Raw genomic sequence first — 14,675 nt, 5'->3', positions numbered from 1 at the left:
TGCTACCCTCTTCCTCCCTCCCAGGACCCCCTCAGAGAAAGAACATCAGCAAAGTGCTGAAGCAAATGCCTTTTTCAGGCTCTCCCTCCCTTTTCATTAGTCTTCCTGTTCTTGTTCTATATGAACACAGGCCCTGTTTCCCTCAGGGACACAGGCTATTACCTTCCCAGATTACAGACTGGTTCCTTGGGGTGATGGGCTCTATCCAGATGATCACGTGGACGTTGGCCAGTGGGACTCTGTCTCAGCAGGCAGTCAAAGCCAGCCCTGATTCAGAACCAGCCAAAACCATCTGTAGTGTGGACTTTTGTAGCCACAACTGGGAGATGCTCAAGAGAGTTTGGCAAGATTGCGCTGAGAATCTTAATCCTCTACCCAATTAAGCCCAAAGTCCCCTCACCCTAAGATCCTGGGATGGAACACTGAACAGCATTTCTTGCCATTATTAATAATTTAAATCCCGCCTTCGTGAGATTGATCCATCATGGGTTCACAGATTCATTTCACATCTGTAGTCATGGCAGCAGTAAATTAGATTCCCCCAACACCTCACTTCTCCGCCTGCATCCGTGCCTGCTATATTTTGTAGCTCAAACGTGGTTAAATGAAATTAGGAGCCAGAAACCCTATGAGGGAGAGGAGAGAGGCAGAGGGCAGGCCCACACAAGCCAGGAGCTCAGTGGCACAGGCAGCTCAGGATGAGGAGTATTTTATAGGTTTACATCAGTTCATGTGGGACTTCCATCCACATGTGTGCTCCGGCAGAGCCCTGAGAACTGGAACCATTTCAAAGTCAATAAGCATGACAGCTGGGAAAAATCTGAGCATTTATCTAAATATTCATAAGCAGGATTCTAAAAGTCATTTACTGGGTAATAGCCTGTAAAGTGCCAATGCTAAGCTTGAAAGGATGTGGGAGGGGAGAAGAGGGTTGGAAGAAGGCTGAATGGGCAGAGGGGCGGGGGGGGGGGGGGGGCAACAGTGCCTATTCATACCAGTGAACCCACCTCCAGAGACAGAGCCTCCTGCAGTCATTGTTTCATTTGACCTGTTCGTTCATGATCCTTTTGGTCCTGAAACTTAATTTACAGAGCTAGTCATGTCTGTATCTAATTCGGATTTTAAGCATTCTGTGTATCTGGTCTGTAGGGGCATGTTCTGCAGCTAAGTGTCTTCCTAGTACTGAATTCCTTAGAGCTAACGTGTTTAGTGCTTAGTAAAAGTCCAGCCACCCACAGGAAATACCTACTGATCAAATATGGTGACATGGGTGGCCTGGACCAAAGGTGTGCTCGGTGTTGGAGCCTCTAAGACCTGGTCAGTGACACACTCCAGCTTCCTGCAGTTATGTGAGAGGATGGTGGGTACAGCAGAGATTGAAACACAAGGAAAGGCAAGCAATTCTCTAAAATTCACCAAGGTTTTTCTTCCCCTTCTGCCTTTGGTTTGCAATCTCTCTTTGGAGAACATTGATAATAGGCAAAACTTTTCTATAATATGTACATGATTGTGTCTGGGCCACAAAATGGTCAGCAAATGTATGACAAAGATATTTGCTTCTGAGGGTTAAAGAGTTGTTAGAGAAGTGATGGGGTGCAGGAAAAATGCAGGAAGGATGGCACTCCAGGAAGGCAGAAGTTCTCAAAACCACGTCAAGAGACAAAAGAGGAAGGAAACATAGGGAAAATGTTATGTGGGGGGGGGGGGGGGGGGATGGGGCCCATGCCATGGAAGAAAGCCAGTCCTTTTGCAGCTGGAGTGCAGAACCCTGAGGATTCCCAAGCATGGCAGGTGCAAAAAAGAATCTGCTTTCAGCCCAGGACAAAAGCCACCCATCCACTTGTTGGAGAAATGCAGACAATCAAGGCAAAAGCAATCCAAAATGCTGGCTGGGGAGGGTTGAGAGCAGGAGCAACAGTGGAGATGAGAGTAGGCATTAATATTGCTGTGCAACCCTATCCCAGTTGCCTATAAGGATGCAGCCTTCCAGCCTACAGGATCCCTGTCTGCCTTGTTAACAAGACCCCCAGAGAATTCATTGGTGAACCAGAACATTGGTGAACCAGAGAACCTCAAGTGTAGGATGAATTTCATGGGTACTGGGTTCCTATTTTTAAAGCATTTGTAAATTATGGGAGTGTTCAACCCCAGAGGGCCAGAAACTGCATTTTACTTGGCAGGGTTCTTCTCAACAAATAAGACTTTGAACTGAAAAACACCCAGATAAATCCTTGAAATCTATTCCTACCAAGAGTGGTAGGTCTGATACGGAAAGAATGCTAAAGGCACCAGAAATGCCTCATGACCCACGTAAGGAAGTGTTCCGAATGTGGTCCAGAAAGACTATTTATGGCCTCGGGCGTCTACCTATCCAGGCACAGAGCAGGGTCATAACTGCAGAAGTTCTAACACAGAGTATTTATGCCCATGACTATAAAAATCCTCAAGACTTAGTGCCTGGAACATAGTAAACCTATAAATATTAAATACTTGCAGAATTGTTGTTGAATCCTCATCTGATTTGAGATCAGACATGGTGATGAGAGGGTGTATCCTACCCCCAAGAAACAGTCTAGGTAGGTAAAAATATGTACATAAAGAGACATTATCCATATAGAAATGTGGGTAAGGATAAATAGAGGGACACAGTGCTGTCAGTGGAGAAGTTTGCTTCGAGCTACCTGGCCAGATGGAGAAGATTGTTGGAAAACTCCCAAAAGTGCAAACTAGCATTTGTGCAGTTTCCTGCCTGGACTCAGATCATATGTGTAGGTTTAAAAAAAAATGATAAAGTTACCTGTGGTAAATGTAGGAAACTGGTTCAAACCTTAAGAATAGTGCCAGGAGGGACCTCTGAGTGGCTCAATGGTTGAGCGTTTGTCTTTGGCTCAGGGTGTGATCCTGGGATCCTGATCAACTCCCACATCGGGCTCCCTGTGGGGAGCCTGCTTCTCCCTCTGCCTGTGTCTCTGCCTCTCTCTCTCTCTCATGAATAAATAAATCTTAAAAAAAAAAAAAAAAAAAAAAAAAAGAATAGTGCCTGGAGAGGGGTGCTTGGGTGGCCCAGTCAGTTAAGCATCCGACACTTGATCTTGGCTCATGCTGTAATCTCGGGATTGTAAAATCTAGCCCTGCAGCAGATTCCAAGCTCAGCCAGGAGTCTGTTTGGTGTTCTCTCTCTCTCCCTCTCTGTCTGCCTCCTCCCCCACTGCTTGCACACTCTCTCTAAATAAAATCTTTAAAAAAAAAAAAAAAAGGAATAGTGTCAGAAGAACTGAAGCCCAAGATAAACTTATTCTTACTGAAAGATCATCCTTGTCATTGCCACTGCCACCACCACAGCCAGCACCACCACCACTACCACCACCATCATCATCACCACCATGCAGGCAGCCACAAAAGAAGGGGCCCTTCTAAAATATGATTAGGGCAGGGGACCTGGGTAGCTCAGTCAGTTAAGTGTCTGCCTTTGGCTCAGGTCATAATCCCAGGGTCCTGGGATCAAGCCCCACATCAGGCTCCCTGCTCAGCAGAGTCTGCTTTTCCTTCTCCCTCTGTTTGTGTACTCTAACACTCTCTCTCTCTCTCTCTCAAATACATAAATAAAATATTTTAAGTAAATAAAATAAATAAGATATGATTGAGGCAAAAGGAAGATCAAGGTAGACAGGTTACTGTTTGGTACAATGAGGTGGAATGATTCAGAGAAAGCCAGATTCTTCACTTGACTTCGCTATGAGGAAAATGACCTCCGGATTGAAATGGGTGCAACAAAATTAGGCAAGAAATAGCAGAAACCAAAGACTGGTGAAAGAATCAAAAGGGAATAGTAACTGCTATGTCCTGACCTGGATAAAATATCCACCAAACTATCTATAGACCAAGAATAGCTTAATTGCATTTACAGTTTCTGAGGAATTGGGGAATGAGTCTGTGACCAATCCAGGACAAATATTAAGAGCAGAATGACAAGAAACCAGCATAGGATCAATAAGAACAAATCATGTGATATTGGCTTTTAAGCTGTTTTTTTTGTTGTTGTTGTTGTTGTTTTGTTTTGTTTTACAAAGTAGATAAGGGAACAGTGATAACCCAGTAGGCTCAAATTCCACAATGGACTTCATTTTCAAAGGCTTCCTGATGTTCCTGTGGACAAGACAGAGAAAAATCAGGAGGATGCTAATGGAAGATTATAGAATGGTAACTGATGGATAACCACCCAAAGAGACTGCTTAAAAATCAGTTAACCCAGTTTCCACTAGGAAACTACAGAGCTCCATCTGGCACAACATTTTATCATAGGCCTGGACAGAGATGTAGGAGGAATATTTATATTTGCAGATGACCTGAAGCTGTTGGTTGATGGGAGTAATGTAATCAGATTCTAAAAGATCAAGGGGAGGAGGGCGGGGGGTGGGAGTGAATGGGTGACGGGCACTGGGGGTTATTCTGTATGTTAGTAAATTGAACACCAATAAAAAATAAATTAAAAAATAAAAAAAATTAAAAAAAAGATTCTAAAAGATCCTGACAGGAGGAAAACATTGAACTGGGACCAGCTAGATAAAATATAATGCCAACTTATATTAGGTCCTGCTCTTGGGCCCACAAAAATAATAGGGTAGAAAAGTACAAGATGGGGAAGCCCTGTTTGTTGTAGATCCTTGACTCATCCATAAGTTCAGTAAATCAGTGGTATGACTGATGTGAGAGAAACGTTAACGTCACCAAATATAATTAAAAGGTTACATAAACAGAAGACAGTCCTGCTTTAGCTCATGCTGGAGCGTCAGCCCTGGGACACCTGTTCAGTGTTGGAGCTGCCACACTCCATGACAGCTTAAAGCAGACTTGGAGGAGAGTGGTTGTAGGGGGACCTGGAGACCACATCAAACACAGAACTGTTGAAGTGAAGGGGGATGGTAAGCCCAGAAGACATGTGGCTCTGAGATAGGATTGCCTTCAAATATCTGATGATCTGCCACATAAAAATGAGACCTGACTCTCTGCATGTGCCCTGAAGGGCTAGAAGAGGTCCACCTTCAGGAAAATACGCTAAAAAAAGGCAGTAGTTCCTACCAGTCAGAGCTATGCCTCTGTAGGTTGAGATTTCTTAAAAGCCAGAGAGCTCCTTGTCTGCACAGGGCTCAGTTTCAGCTTAAGAACTAGTGGGTCCAGCGGATCCCTGGATGGCTCAGTGATTTAGCACCTGCTTTTGGTCCAGGGCATGATTCTGGAGTTCTGGGATCAAGTCCCACATTGGGCTCCCTTCATGGAGCCTGCTTCTCCCTCTGCCTGTGTCTCTGCTTCTCTCTCTCTCTCTCTCAAATAAATAAAATCTAAAAAGAAAAAAAAAAAAAAAAAAAAGAACTAGCGGGCCCTGACACTGCCTGTGTGCTGGAAGCTTCTCATCGAGGCACCTCAGACCAGGCTTGAGTCCTGCCACCCCTGGGAGTGGATGGAGCAGTTTGCCTCTGCTGTTTCCTCACTGGTCTGCCACTCTGCTATCAAGATTAGTATATCTAGGGTGTGTGTGGGTACATACGCGTGTGTGCACATGTGTTTAGGGACAGGAAGAGGGAGAGGTGGGGGAAGGTACAGAAAGGAATAGGGACTACCAGACTGCAGAAGACAAAATAATGGTACCCATGAACTTACAAAGGTTCTCAAAAAATACAGTGGCCTCCCACTGGTGTATCTTAGCGGATCTATGCTAGATAGCCCCTTGTTTCCCAGCCAGCAACCACCGAACACTTTGCATTGAGCAACAAAAGAGCAGACATGCCCACTTCCTATAGAGTTGAGCATACCCCATAAATGTCTCCATGTGGCCTCGGAGCTACTTGGAGCTCTAAAATCTGCCTCTCCCCTACCCACCGCCCTCAACCAAGCCCCAGCCATTCTCTCTATCCTCTATCCACCAACTGGCCCATGGTGAGTGGAGGAGATGGCCACAGAGGGGCTACATCTCCCAACCTCTGGTTTACTGCAGTCTTGGAATAAGTCAGCAAAACTAAAGAAGAATCAGGGAGGCAGGGGACACATCTAATATATGGCCATAGTGCCCTCCAAAGTGCACTTCCCCTCTGTTGATCAGCCTTGGGCACCAAGGAAGAACCTCAGGCCCTAAATGATATGAACTCCCTGGGAAATATGAGGTTAAATAAAATTGTTAAATGGCCACCTTCTGTCTTTTAACAGCACCTACAAAATCAAGACTGAAAGCACAAGAAATCTCAAGAATCTCTCTATCTTCTTTAAAGTCAGGTTCAGAAGGTATCTAAATTTTATTATTTTATGATGATTTTAAATGACTTACAGGAGGTACAGATCCATCCATGAGAAGGTAAGAAAAACAGAATTAGCATGCCCCCAGCCAAAGAGAGACCTCTTTTGACCCCTTTAAACTAAACTAATTTTAATTAAGGCCTGAGGCCAAGGCATTATTTCAAGGGCTAAAGGCTTAGGGTTCAGGGAAGAAACTGACCCAAAGAGCAAGTATTTTTCATTCTGAATTAAAATTGAATTTTGAATAGGGAGGAAAAGTATTTACCACTGGAATTAGAAGGAAAGATAATAGGTTACCCATACTCAGTTTATTCCATGACACTACCAACATTTATTGTATACCTACTGCATACTAGGTAGGATGTAAGATGAACGAAACCATCATACCCTCTGACAGATGGTAGCCATGCTTGTGGTGAGCACAGCAGAATATAGAGAGTTGTTGAATCACTATGTTGTACACCTGTTCCTCCGGGAGCTCAAGTTAAAAAAAAAATCACACCTTCTCAGAACTTAAATTCTAATGTGCAAGATGAAATATGAACAGAGGGAGGGAAATCAATATTTGTTGAGCGTAAGCAACAGGCCTCAAACTGCTGAAGATTATGGAATCCACGTATCCCAAAACACATGATCTCACCCAGCTGTTTAGGAGATGCTTTTTAAATCGATTCCCTCGGGGACCAAAAGGTCCAGATAAGTTCACCATAACACACAGCCTATTAATAATTGCTCCTATTCTTTTTCAGTGTACGTTATCCCTGACACATCTCACGAGGAAGAAAATGGTAAGCACTCAACCTAATATATCTGAAGATCCCTGTTCCCTGTGGAATGACCTGGGCTGGGGGTAGTTGCCCCGGAAGGGTGGGTCCCTTGCTGGTCCAGCTTCCACCAACTCTTTGCTAGGACTTGGGGACATGCTGGGCACACAGCTCCTGAACTTGAATGGGTTTCCCTGTCCCTTCCTGAAGAAGGATAGGATAATAGAGAGTCTTTGGAGCAAGACAGAATGACCTGGGCCAGAAGTCCATCTCTGTACTCAAGAGCTCTGGTATAGAGACCCCCACATTTCAGAAGGTCCAGTCAGTTGCTGGGCTACCTGAGGTCTGGGCAGCAGAGCACAACTGGGACGCATGGGCCCCTCCAAGTAGACTGATCATGGCACCTTGGTAGGGAATAAATTGGAGGCCCTACAACTGGTACCTCTAAAGACTTAATCCTTTATTAAGGAGGGGTTGGCTGAACCCTCTGAAGAGGAGAGACAGGAGAGAATCCCAACGGTGGTTAGAATCTCATCTTATACCTACCACTCCATAAAACAAAAGCCCCACAATTAACCAGGCCCTTCCTATCAGAAAACAATTTAGGGACTATGATCTCTTGTCTTTCAACATGGTGGGGGCAGAGGGGAGGATTGAGTCTCATACACACAGGTATGAAACACACATGTTGAAATCAGGAAAAACCATCAGAGGAGAGGAACTGATTGGTTAGAGAAAAATTAAGATTGGTTCCTGATCAGATCCAGAGAAGACACACTCTACATTAGGGAATCCTGTATGCCTGGCATTTACTTACAGTAGCACTCTGGTCCGCCACCCTGAAGACGAGTCTTATCGTTCCCATTACACAGATGAGGGGACCAGAGAGCCAAGGGGCTGCGCAACAGGCTGCAAGTGGCCCATAGGGGCCACCACTCAAAGGCCTGCAGCTTCCCCCCACCGCCTGCACAAACCCTCCCACAGAGGCACTTCAGGGGAAGATAATGATCTCGCTAGAGCAAAGGTAGAGGTGACAGAAATCCCCAAAGGAAAAGTTAATTAGGCAGAAAGCTTTTCCTTCTCATTCAGCCCCAGTTACAGCTCTTACTGTGTATTTCCTGTGCTTGTCTGGACATGTAGACAGTGCCCATTGATGTTAATAAGGTTATTTATTACGTTGAATCGAACACTTCTGAACGGTGGCTATTCAGGATTCAGGACTGCCGGGTCACCTGCTTCCCTTGATAAACATCTAGTTTTGTTTCCCTCAAATTAACTATGTATTATTCAATAAAGCCTATTAAAATACGGTAATCACAAATGATGGGGATTTGCTAAGCTCTTAGGGCCAGAGCCAGACTCTTGTTCTCCATCTAGGGCAGGGACGAACTCCGAGAATCTTACATGGGAAGATGCTGCCGATCAGTCCGTCCAGACCCGTTCTCCCAGTATCCTCCCTCTCCTCTCCAGTGACAACCACAAAGGAGCTTCCTCCTAGGAGCTTGCTGGAATTCCCATGGATTCTTGTCGAATGAATTCCTGAACGATTTTTCAAAACGTTTCTCAGCCGTTTCCATGGCAGGCAGTCTGGGGACACAGTGTTTTTTGGAATCGAGCTGAAAAGGGCCCCGGAGCCTTGTCAGTTCTGAGTACTCCAGTGTGGACGCGAGAACTAGCAGAATGAATTGCTGCGAATTCTCCCAGCACAGGCTCTACCACAGATGTGTCAGGTTTCTGTGAGAAATAACTGAAGCTGGGGTAGGGGGTCTGCAGGCAGAAGGGCCCTTAAGCCCCGTGTGGGTAAAGGCAGATCCAGCTGAGTGGTGTTGTCAACAGAGTTTTTTATTACTGAACCAAAATTGGGAAGAAGTGCAAAGTTAACATGTACAGAGATCATGAAGAATGTCTCTTCTCCACCCCCAGAGACACAGAATCAGACAGAATAAGTTAGCCCTGCACCAACCTGATGGATTTTCAAGGGCTCTCTGGATGGTCCAGCTTGAAGGGGCTGCTGTCATCCTGAAGCTGAGACAACAGGCTGCAGAAATTTCCCCAGGGGCCCAATTACCATGTGAGACCCCATCCTCTGAGCTCTCACCTCAAGAGTCACACCTTCCCGAGAGCAGGAGATGGGGCCCAAGTTGTAATTATCAATTCCTCGATTCAATTTGCACCCCGTCAACACTGAAGGCTCCAAGCCCCTCTCCCGGCCCAGAGTCATCAGGCTGTAGCTCACCTTGAGAACAAAGGCATTTGCTCTCAGGACTTTTTATGAACTCACTGGCTTGAGAATACATGTATTATGCTTTAGTTTGCAATTATGAATCATATGCAAGTACAGAAATCGGCAATTTTTTACAAAACTGGCAAGAGATAGAAATATTTCTCAGGCTTTCCGAGAGAAAAATCACATTCAGAATAGATCTCTCCCAAAATAAAACCAAAACTCCTTCCCACAACCTACAAGGTGCTCTGTGAGCTGGCCCTGTACCCCACCTCATTGCCACTCCTGCTACCTTCCATACTCACTCCTTTCCAGGCATACTGTTTGTCGAGTGTATCAACCATACTCCCATCCACTGTCACCACCAGCCTTTGCACCTCCTCACCCCCTGCCAGGAATGTTCTTTCCCAGATATCTGCCTACTTGCTCATTGCTTTGCTTTATTCAGGACCCACTCAAATGTCACTTCGTCAAATGAACCTTTGCCATCCATCAGGAACACACTTTTTCTCAAGTCAGCCACTGAAACAGGACCCTTTTATTCCTGTCTTATTAATATCCCCAAGTTGAATTTTGGGTAATTTGGTGAATTTACTTCAAGTCTTACCAATCATGCATGCATTTTTTATTTAAATCATCAAGGATAAATGCTGTAACTATTTCCTTTTGGTTTTCTTTTTCTGTTTCTTGTTATGGTTCTTTTTTCCAAATGCCTTTCCTTCTGCTGTGCCTTCCAAAATCAAAAGTCTTGGATTTTGTTACTAAAGAGAGCTTTTGGGACGATTTATTAAATGAGCCCACTGACTCACTGGAAGCTGAGGGCTTAGATGACAAGGTAAGTCAAAAACTCAAGACCATGTTCCTCCAAATGTTCAAGCAGGGCGGCCCAAAGCCATCCAGGAGCTGCCTCTAGAGTGCAGGGACTCATAACTTCACTCCATTATTAGCCCAGCCCAAGGGAGTTTTTCTTAAAACAGAAGTAAGTTTAAATGACACATATTAAATCAAAGTGGGTCAGAAGAAAGCCAAATATGTAGCATTCCACGGCCCTACTTTCAGAGCCCTGCTGGTAATATAAACACCCTCCAGATGACTTTTGAAGGCAGCAAAGCACAAAACATTTAATTTATCTAGATATCAAGGCAAGTCAGTCTTTGTAGAAACCCTCAATAAAAATGAAATTAAATTCTAGAAAGATGGACTAGATTTACTCTTCCCACTTAGTACAGCTTAAAACCCTAGACGTTATATGTAAGACAAATGGAAGAAACTTCTTAAAGGTGGACAGAAGTCAGACTGGCTAATAACCTCAGGACCCAAGGAATGACAGGGTGGTTAGTTCCCAGAGTTTTCATTTTGCTTCATATATCCCTGGTGACGAAGTGCTGAAAGACAACTCAGAAACCCTAACAAGCACAAAGCCCCAAGAAACGCCTGCTATCTCTAACCAAAAAACCAGGAATGGGGCTGGGGCAGCCTGGCAAGACAGACACTTTATTATTATTATTTTTTATTTGACAGAAATGGAGAGCAAGCACAAAGCAGGGGGAGAGGGAGAAGCTGAATCCCCATGAAACAGGGAGCTGGGCCTGGAGCTTGATCCCAAAACCCTGGGATCCTGACCTGAGGGAAAGGCAGACACCTAACTGACTGAGCCACCTAGGTACCCCAAGACAAACACTTTAGTCAACAGCCTCTGCCATGCAAACACCAAGCAACTAGCAGCAGATGACCCTCCCCAGATCTGTCATCTTGCTGCCACCACCTGCAGAGGAGCACAGAACCAGCCCTGAGCATCACTGGATGTTCTTTCCCTGGCTGGACCCCAAAACCTGAGAGGAGATGGGAAGTCACAGTATGTTACATGGTCTTCCCTGCATGAATATTTTACCGCTACTATAGCCTGGTAGCTCTAACTTCCTGTGTCAGCTTACATTAAGACTTATATGTTAATATAGGTAGAAAGATTAGTATATAACATTTCCATTAAAGCTAAGAAACTTTCTCAGAATTCTAGGTACTAATTACAATCACAAGAGTGAAATCTTGTGTCCCTGGAACTCAAAATTAAGCAGATATATTTTTTCTAAATTTACAATAGAAAAAAACCTTTTCAAAAAATAGGTATTTGGGTTTTTTTTTTAATTGTTTAATCAGGAAATTTTCTGGTCTCAGTTCATATTTAGCCCTAAATTTCTTCCTGTCCACGCTTGCTTCTGTAGACATAATACTAATAAGAAATGCTTTTCAAATACTGAAAAATCACACTGAAGAGAGAAAAACAATTTCTGGAACTCAAAATCACCTCATTGAATTTACTAAGACAGGAAAGTAAGCTCAGGCCTTTTAGAAAGACTTTTCAGCAAGAGCTGAAATCTAAAGGAATTGTTTTAATTAGAAACTTAAATTATTCAGAACCCATCAGCCTGTCAGCTGAGGTTCACTGTGCTGGACAGAGCTGCAGTCACAGGCAGAGGGGAGACAGCACCCGTGTGGTTGGTGCACAGCACACTGCCAGGGTTCCGTGCCTAGATGCTGGCATTCTCATGATAGGCAGCTGTACAGCTTGGAAAGCAGTACTCAGAGCAACACATAGGTGGCAGATGTGGACAAGCAGGGTCAGAGCAGGACAGAAAGAATGAAGTAAATGCCACATGGTACCTGCAGCTGAAAGACTTGTTTGCATGGACTTCGGAAGTCCTTTTTGGGGGAATACCAGAAACCAACAGGTTACAAACTAAAGAGAGGGAGCTAAGTCCTTCTATTTGGATAGGAGCTATCAACCTATACTTCGGTTCTTCTGACAATTCAACTCCTTTGCTATACATGCTTGTTTTATCTCCATGGCATCCCATGCATCACAAACATTGCTGTGCAAATGCTTTTGGTTGTAAAAACCAGAGATTCACCCAGGAGAAGTCTTGGGCATGGCAAACTCATCACTGGTGTACTCAGTACACCTACTATGGTGAGGAGGATAGTTCTACTCTACAGGCAGGGGAAGCAAATGGGACAAACCTCAAAGATGTTATGGGTGCTGGCTAAATCCAGTGGGGTGGCACAGCCTAGATGGGACGAGAACTTCAATGAGGCCCATCCAAGGGGTCTGTGGTCTGGTGGACCTCAATGAACACCATATCTTCTGGTGAACAAAACTTAGAATACAAAGGAGATGGTGAGAGATCACTGGCCTAAACAGAAAGTCTCTCCACCCCAAGGGAAGAACTGTCAACAATGAGAAATTTAGAGGGACGCCTGGGTGGCTCAGTGATTGAGCATCTGCCTTCGGCTCACGGCGTGATCCCGGGGTTCTGGGGATTCCAGTCCTGCATCAGGCTCCCTCTGCCCATGTCTCTGCCTCTCTCTGTGTGTCTCTCATGAACAAATAAATAAAATCTTTAAAAAAGAAAAAAAAAAAGAAATTTAGAGGCAGACATATTGGTACCATGAGCCTTAACCTCAACCTGCTCTGAAGCTCTGAATCCAGTGTTAAAAGATAAACTAAGGCATACAAAACATTTTAAGAGCTTGAGCATATATTGATTTGAATTGTGCATTACCAATCAGAAGTGATTAAGGGGCACTCTACTGGCAGGAGCTGGGGAGAGGCTTTTATAAATAAAAGAGCACAGCAAGGCAATTTTTGATTGGCCATCACTTAAAGCCTAATTGGCTGCTTATGATTGGTTGTCCCTAGGTTTTGATTCATAATGAGGAGGCATTTATAGGCTTAGATTTTGGTGTGCTTACCAAGGCCCCACCACGTTAGAGCCACCTCCATGTAATAGCCTGCTCATTTAATTAACACCAGTGTGCAGCAGCTGGGAATTGGGCAAGCCAGACAGGAGGCAACCCAGCTTGTCCCCCAACCTAGAAAATCCAGCCAAATACAAGCCGTTTTCTTCTATTTGTCCCAGCTCACATGCAACTTTGGATATGCCAGCCTTCCACTGGCATATAAGTTAATGGCATACTATACATGATCAGCTGTTGAACAACCACCATAACAACCGTAACAACTTCAACTTGTAGGTGAGCAGAGCAACATGAAAGCTCCATGGTTTGTTTTGTTTTACATCAAGCCAAATTTCACCTTCTGTCCAAAGGGATCCAGAAGAGAAACTCCCATGAGAACCCACCTATGAGTCAGTCCTGGTTATTAGCATCACAGACTTGGGATAGAATGCACCACAATTTTACAAAATAAAAAGGCAGCTTACAACATCATTACTCTAGAAGAATCTCTAAACACAGAACTGTCCACTTCTATAACACACTAGGTGCTACAGTGTAGACTATAGCTTCCTGTAGACTTTCCTTTAGACTGCCTTCCTTCACAATGAAACAACCACGAAATAAGCAACTGTCCTGCCATTGGCCATTTCTGCAACTCAGAACACCTGTTATGCTCTTAAATCATGGAAGCATTTTTATGTTCTATAACCATCTCCACATTTGGAAAGGGGGTAGTTTTATGCTCTGAAAAGATTTCTTGGCATACTGCTGTTAAAAAACAAACAAACCTTGTGCATATTGTGGAGTGAGGAGTATGAAGACAATGGAAATATTCTTTAAAATAACTCTTGCTAGCCACCCTATTATTCCCACTGTTTGTGTTTTTCTAATAGCATGTTGAAATCTCACCTGGCACCTTTGAGAGTCAGCAAAGTACTTAATTGGTAAGCCACTAATGCCCTTTTTCTGAGTATTTCATTTTGTTCCTTTTGTAGCTTTTCAGCAGTTCTTATCAGGCAGTGTTTAGGACGATGCTCAAAGAAATGGCTGCTCGCAAAGAACTGGAAGAGGATATTGATGTCCCCCTGACCGGGATTCTGGAGAGTGAAACCAGAAGGAAACTAGGAATTCTGTAAGTGACTGGTAAGATCAAGCTATTGGTCAGTGGGCTCAGGTAGGCCAGCAGTAGCAGAGAAGTCTAAGTGGGGCCACCATAGAGAAAAGAGCAAGGCCAGGGCCAGGCAGGTCCCCTGAGTCAAAGGGCAGGCACATGAGCAAAGGCAACCTCAGGGGGCAGGTGAACAGAATGATCTGGCTGCAAAAAGTCAAGAGCAAGGAAATGTACATGCATGGAGTTTCAGGATAGTATCAAACGCTAGCTGTGACACAGGTTGGAAATCCAGGGCAGGAAAAGTCTTAGAGGGACCATGAGCTTCTACAGAAGTCTGGGGGGCAAGGCTCAGAGCCCTAATCTTTTAAGAGAGGGGATAATGGGGGATTAAGATCCTAGGCATCTGCCAAAAAACTCCCTAGCTTCAACATAGGCTAATGTTCCTCCACACTTCCTGGAGTGGGAAAAGCCATGAGCTGCACTGACCTGGGAGTCATGGCCAGAATCCCCATTTGAAGTCGGGAACAATAAGGTTACTGCAGACTTGCTGGCA

At 44.5% G+C, this 14,675-nt stretch overlaps 2 protein-coding genes across 19 annotated transcripts in view; one reads left to right on the top strand and one right to left on the bottom strand.

The window, feature by feature from the left end:
- CBY2 (chibby family member 2) overlaps window positions 1-14,675 on the bottom strand; it is a 103,571-nt gene that overhangs the window by 68,897 nt on the left and 19,999 nt on the right. The gene's annotated exons all lie outside the window — the stretch shown is intronic.
- The window catches only part of ERICH6B (glutamate rich 6B), a 56,341-nt gene that overhangs the window by 23,149 nt on the left and 18,517 nt on the right, over window positions 1-14,675 (top strand). For all 14 annotated transcript variants that reach the window (XR_013356007.1, XM_077855645.1, XM_077855639.1 and 11 more), the window contains 4 exons: window positions 6,202-6,276; window positions 7,038-7,076; window positions 10,023-10,111; window positions 14,007-14,143. Coding sequence is in view for 13 of the 14 variants with exons in the window: in XM_077855645.1 (XP_077711771.1) it covers window positions 6,202-6,276; window positions 7,038-7,076; window positions 10,023-10,111; window positions 14,007-14,143 (340 nt within the window). In the remaining variant the exon portion in view is untranslated. The remainder of the gene's footprint in view (window positions 1-6,201; window positions 6,277-7,037; window positions 7,077-10,022; window positions 10,112-14,006; window positions 14,144-14,675) is intronic.

This window comes from Canis aureus, chromosome 17, assembly GCF_053574225.1.
Source record: "Canis aureus isolate CA01 chromosome 17, VMU_Caureus_v.1.0, whole genome shotgun sequence".
Taxonomy (NCBI): domain Eukaryota; kingdom Metazoa; phylum Chordata; class Mammalia; order Carnivora; family Canidae; genus Canis; species Canis aureus.
This window is presented reverse-complemented; position numbering and strand designations above follow the sequence as displayed.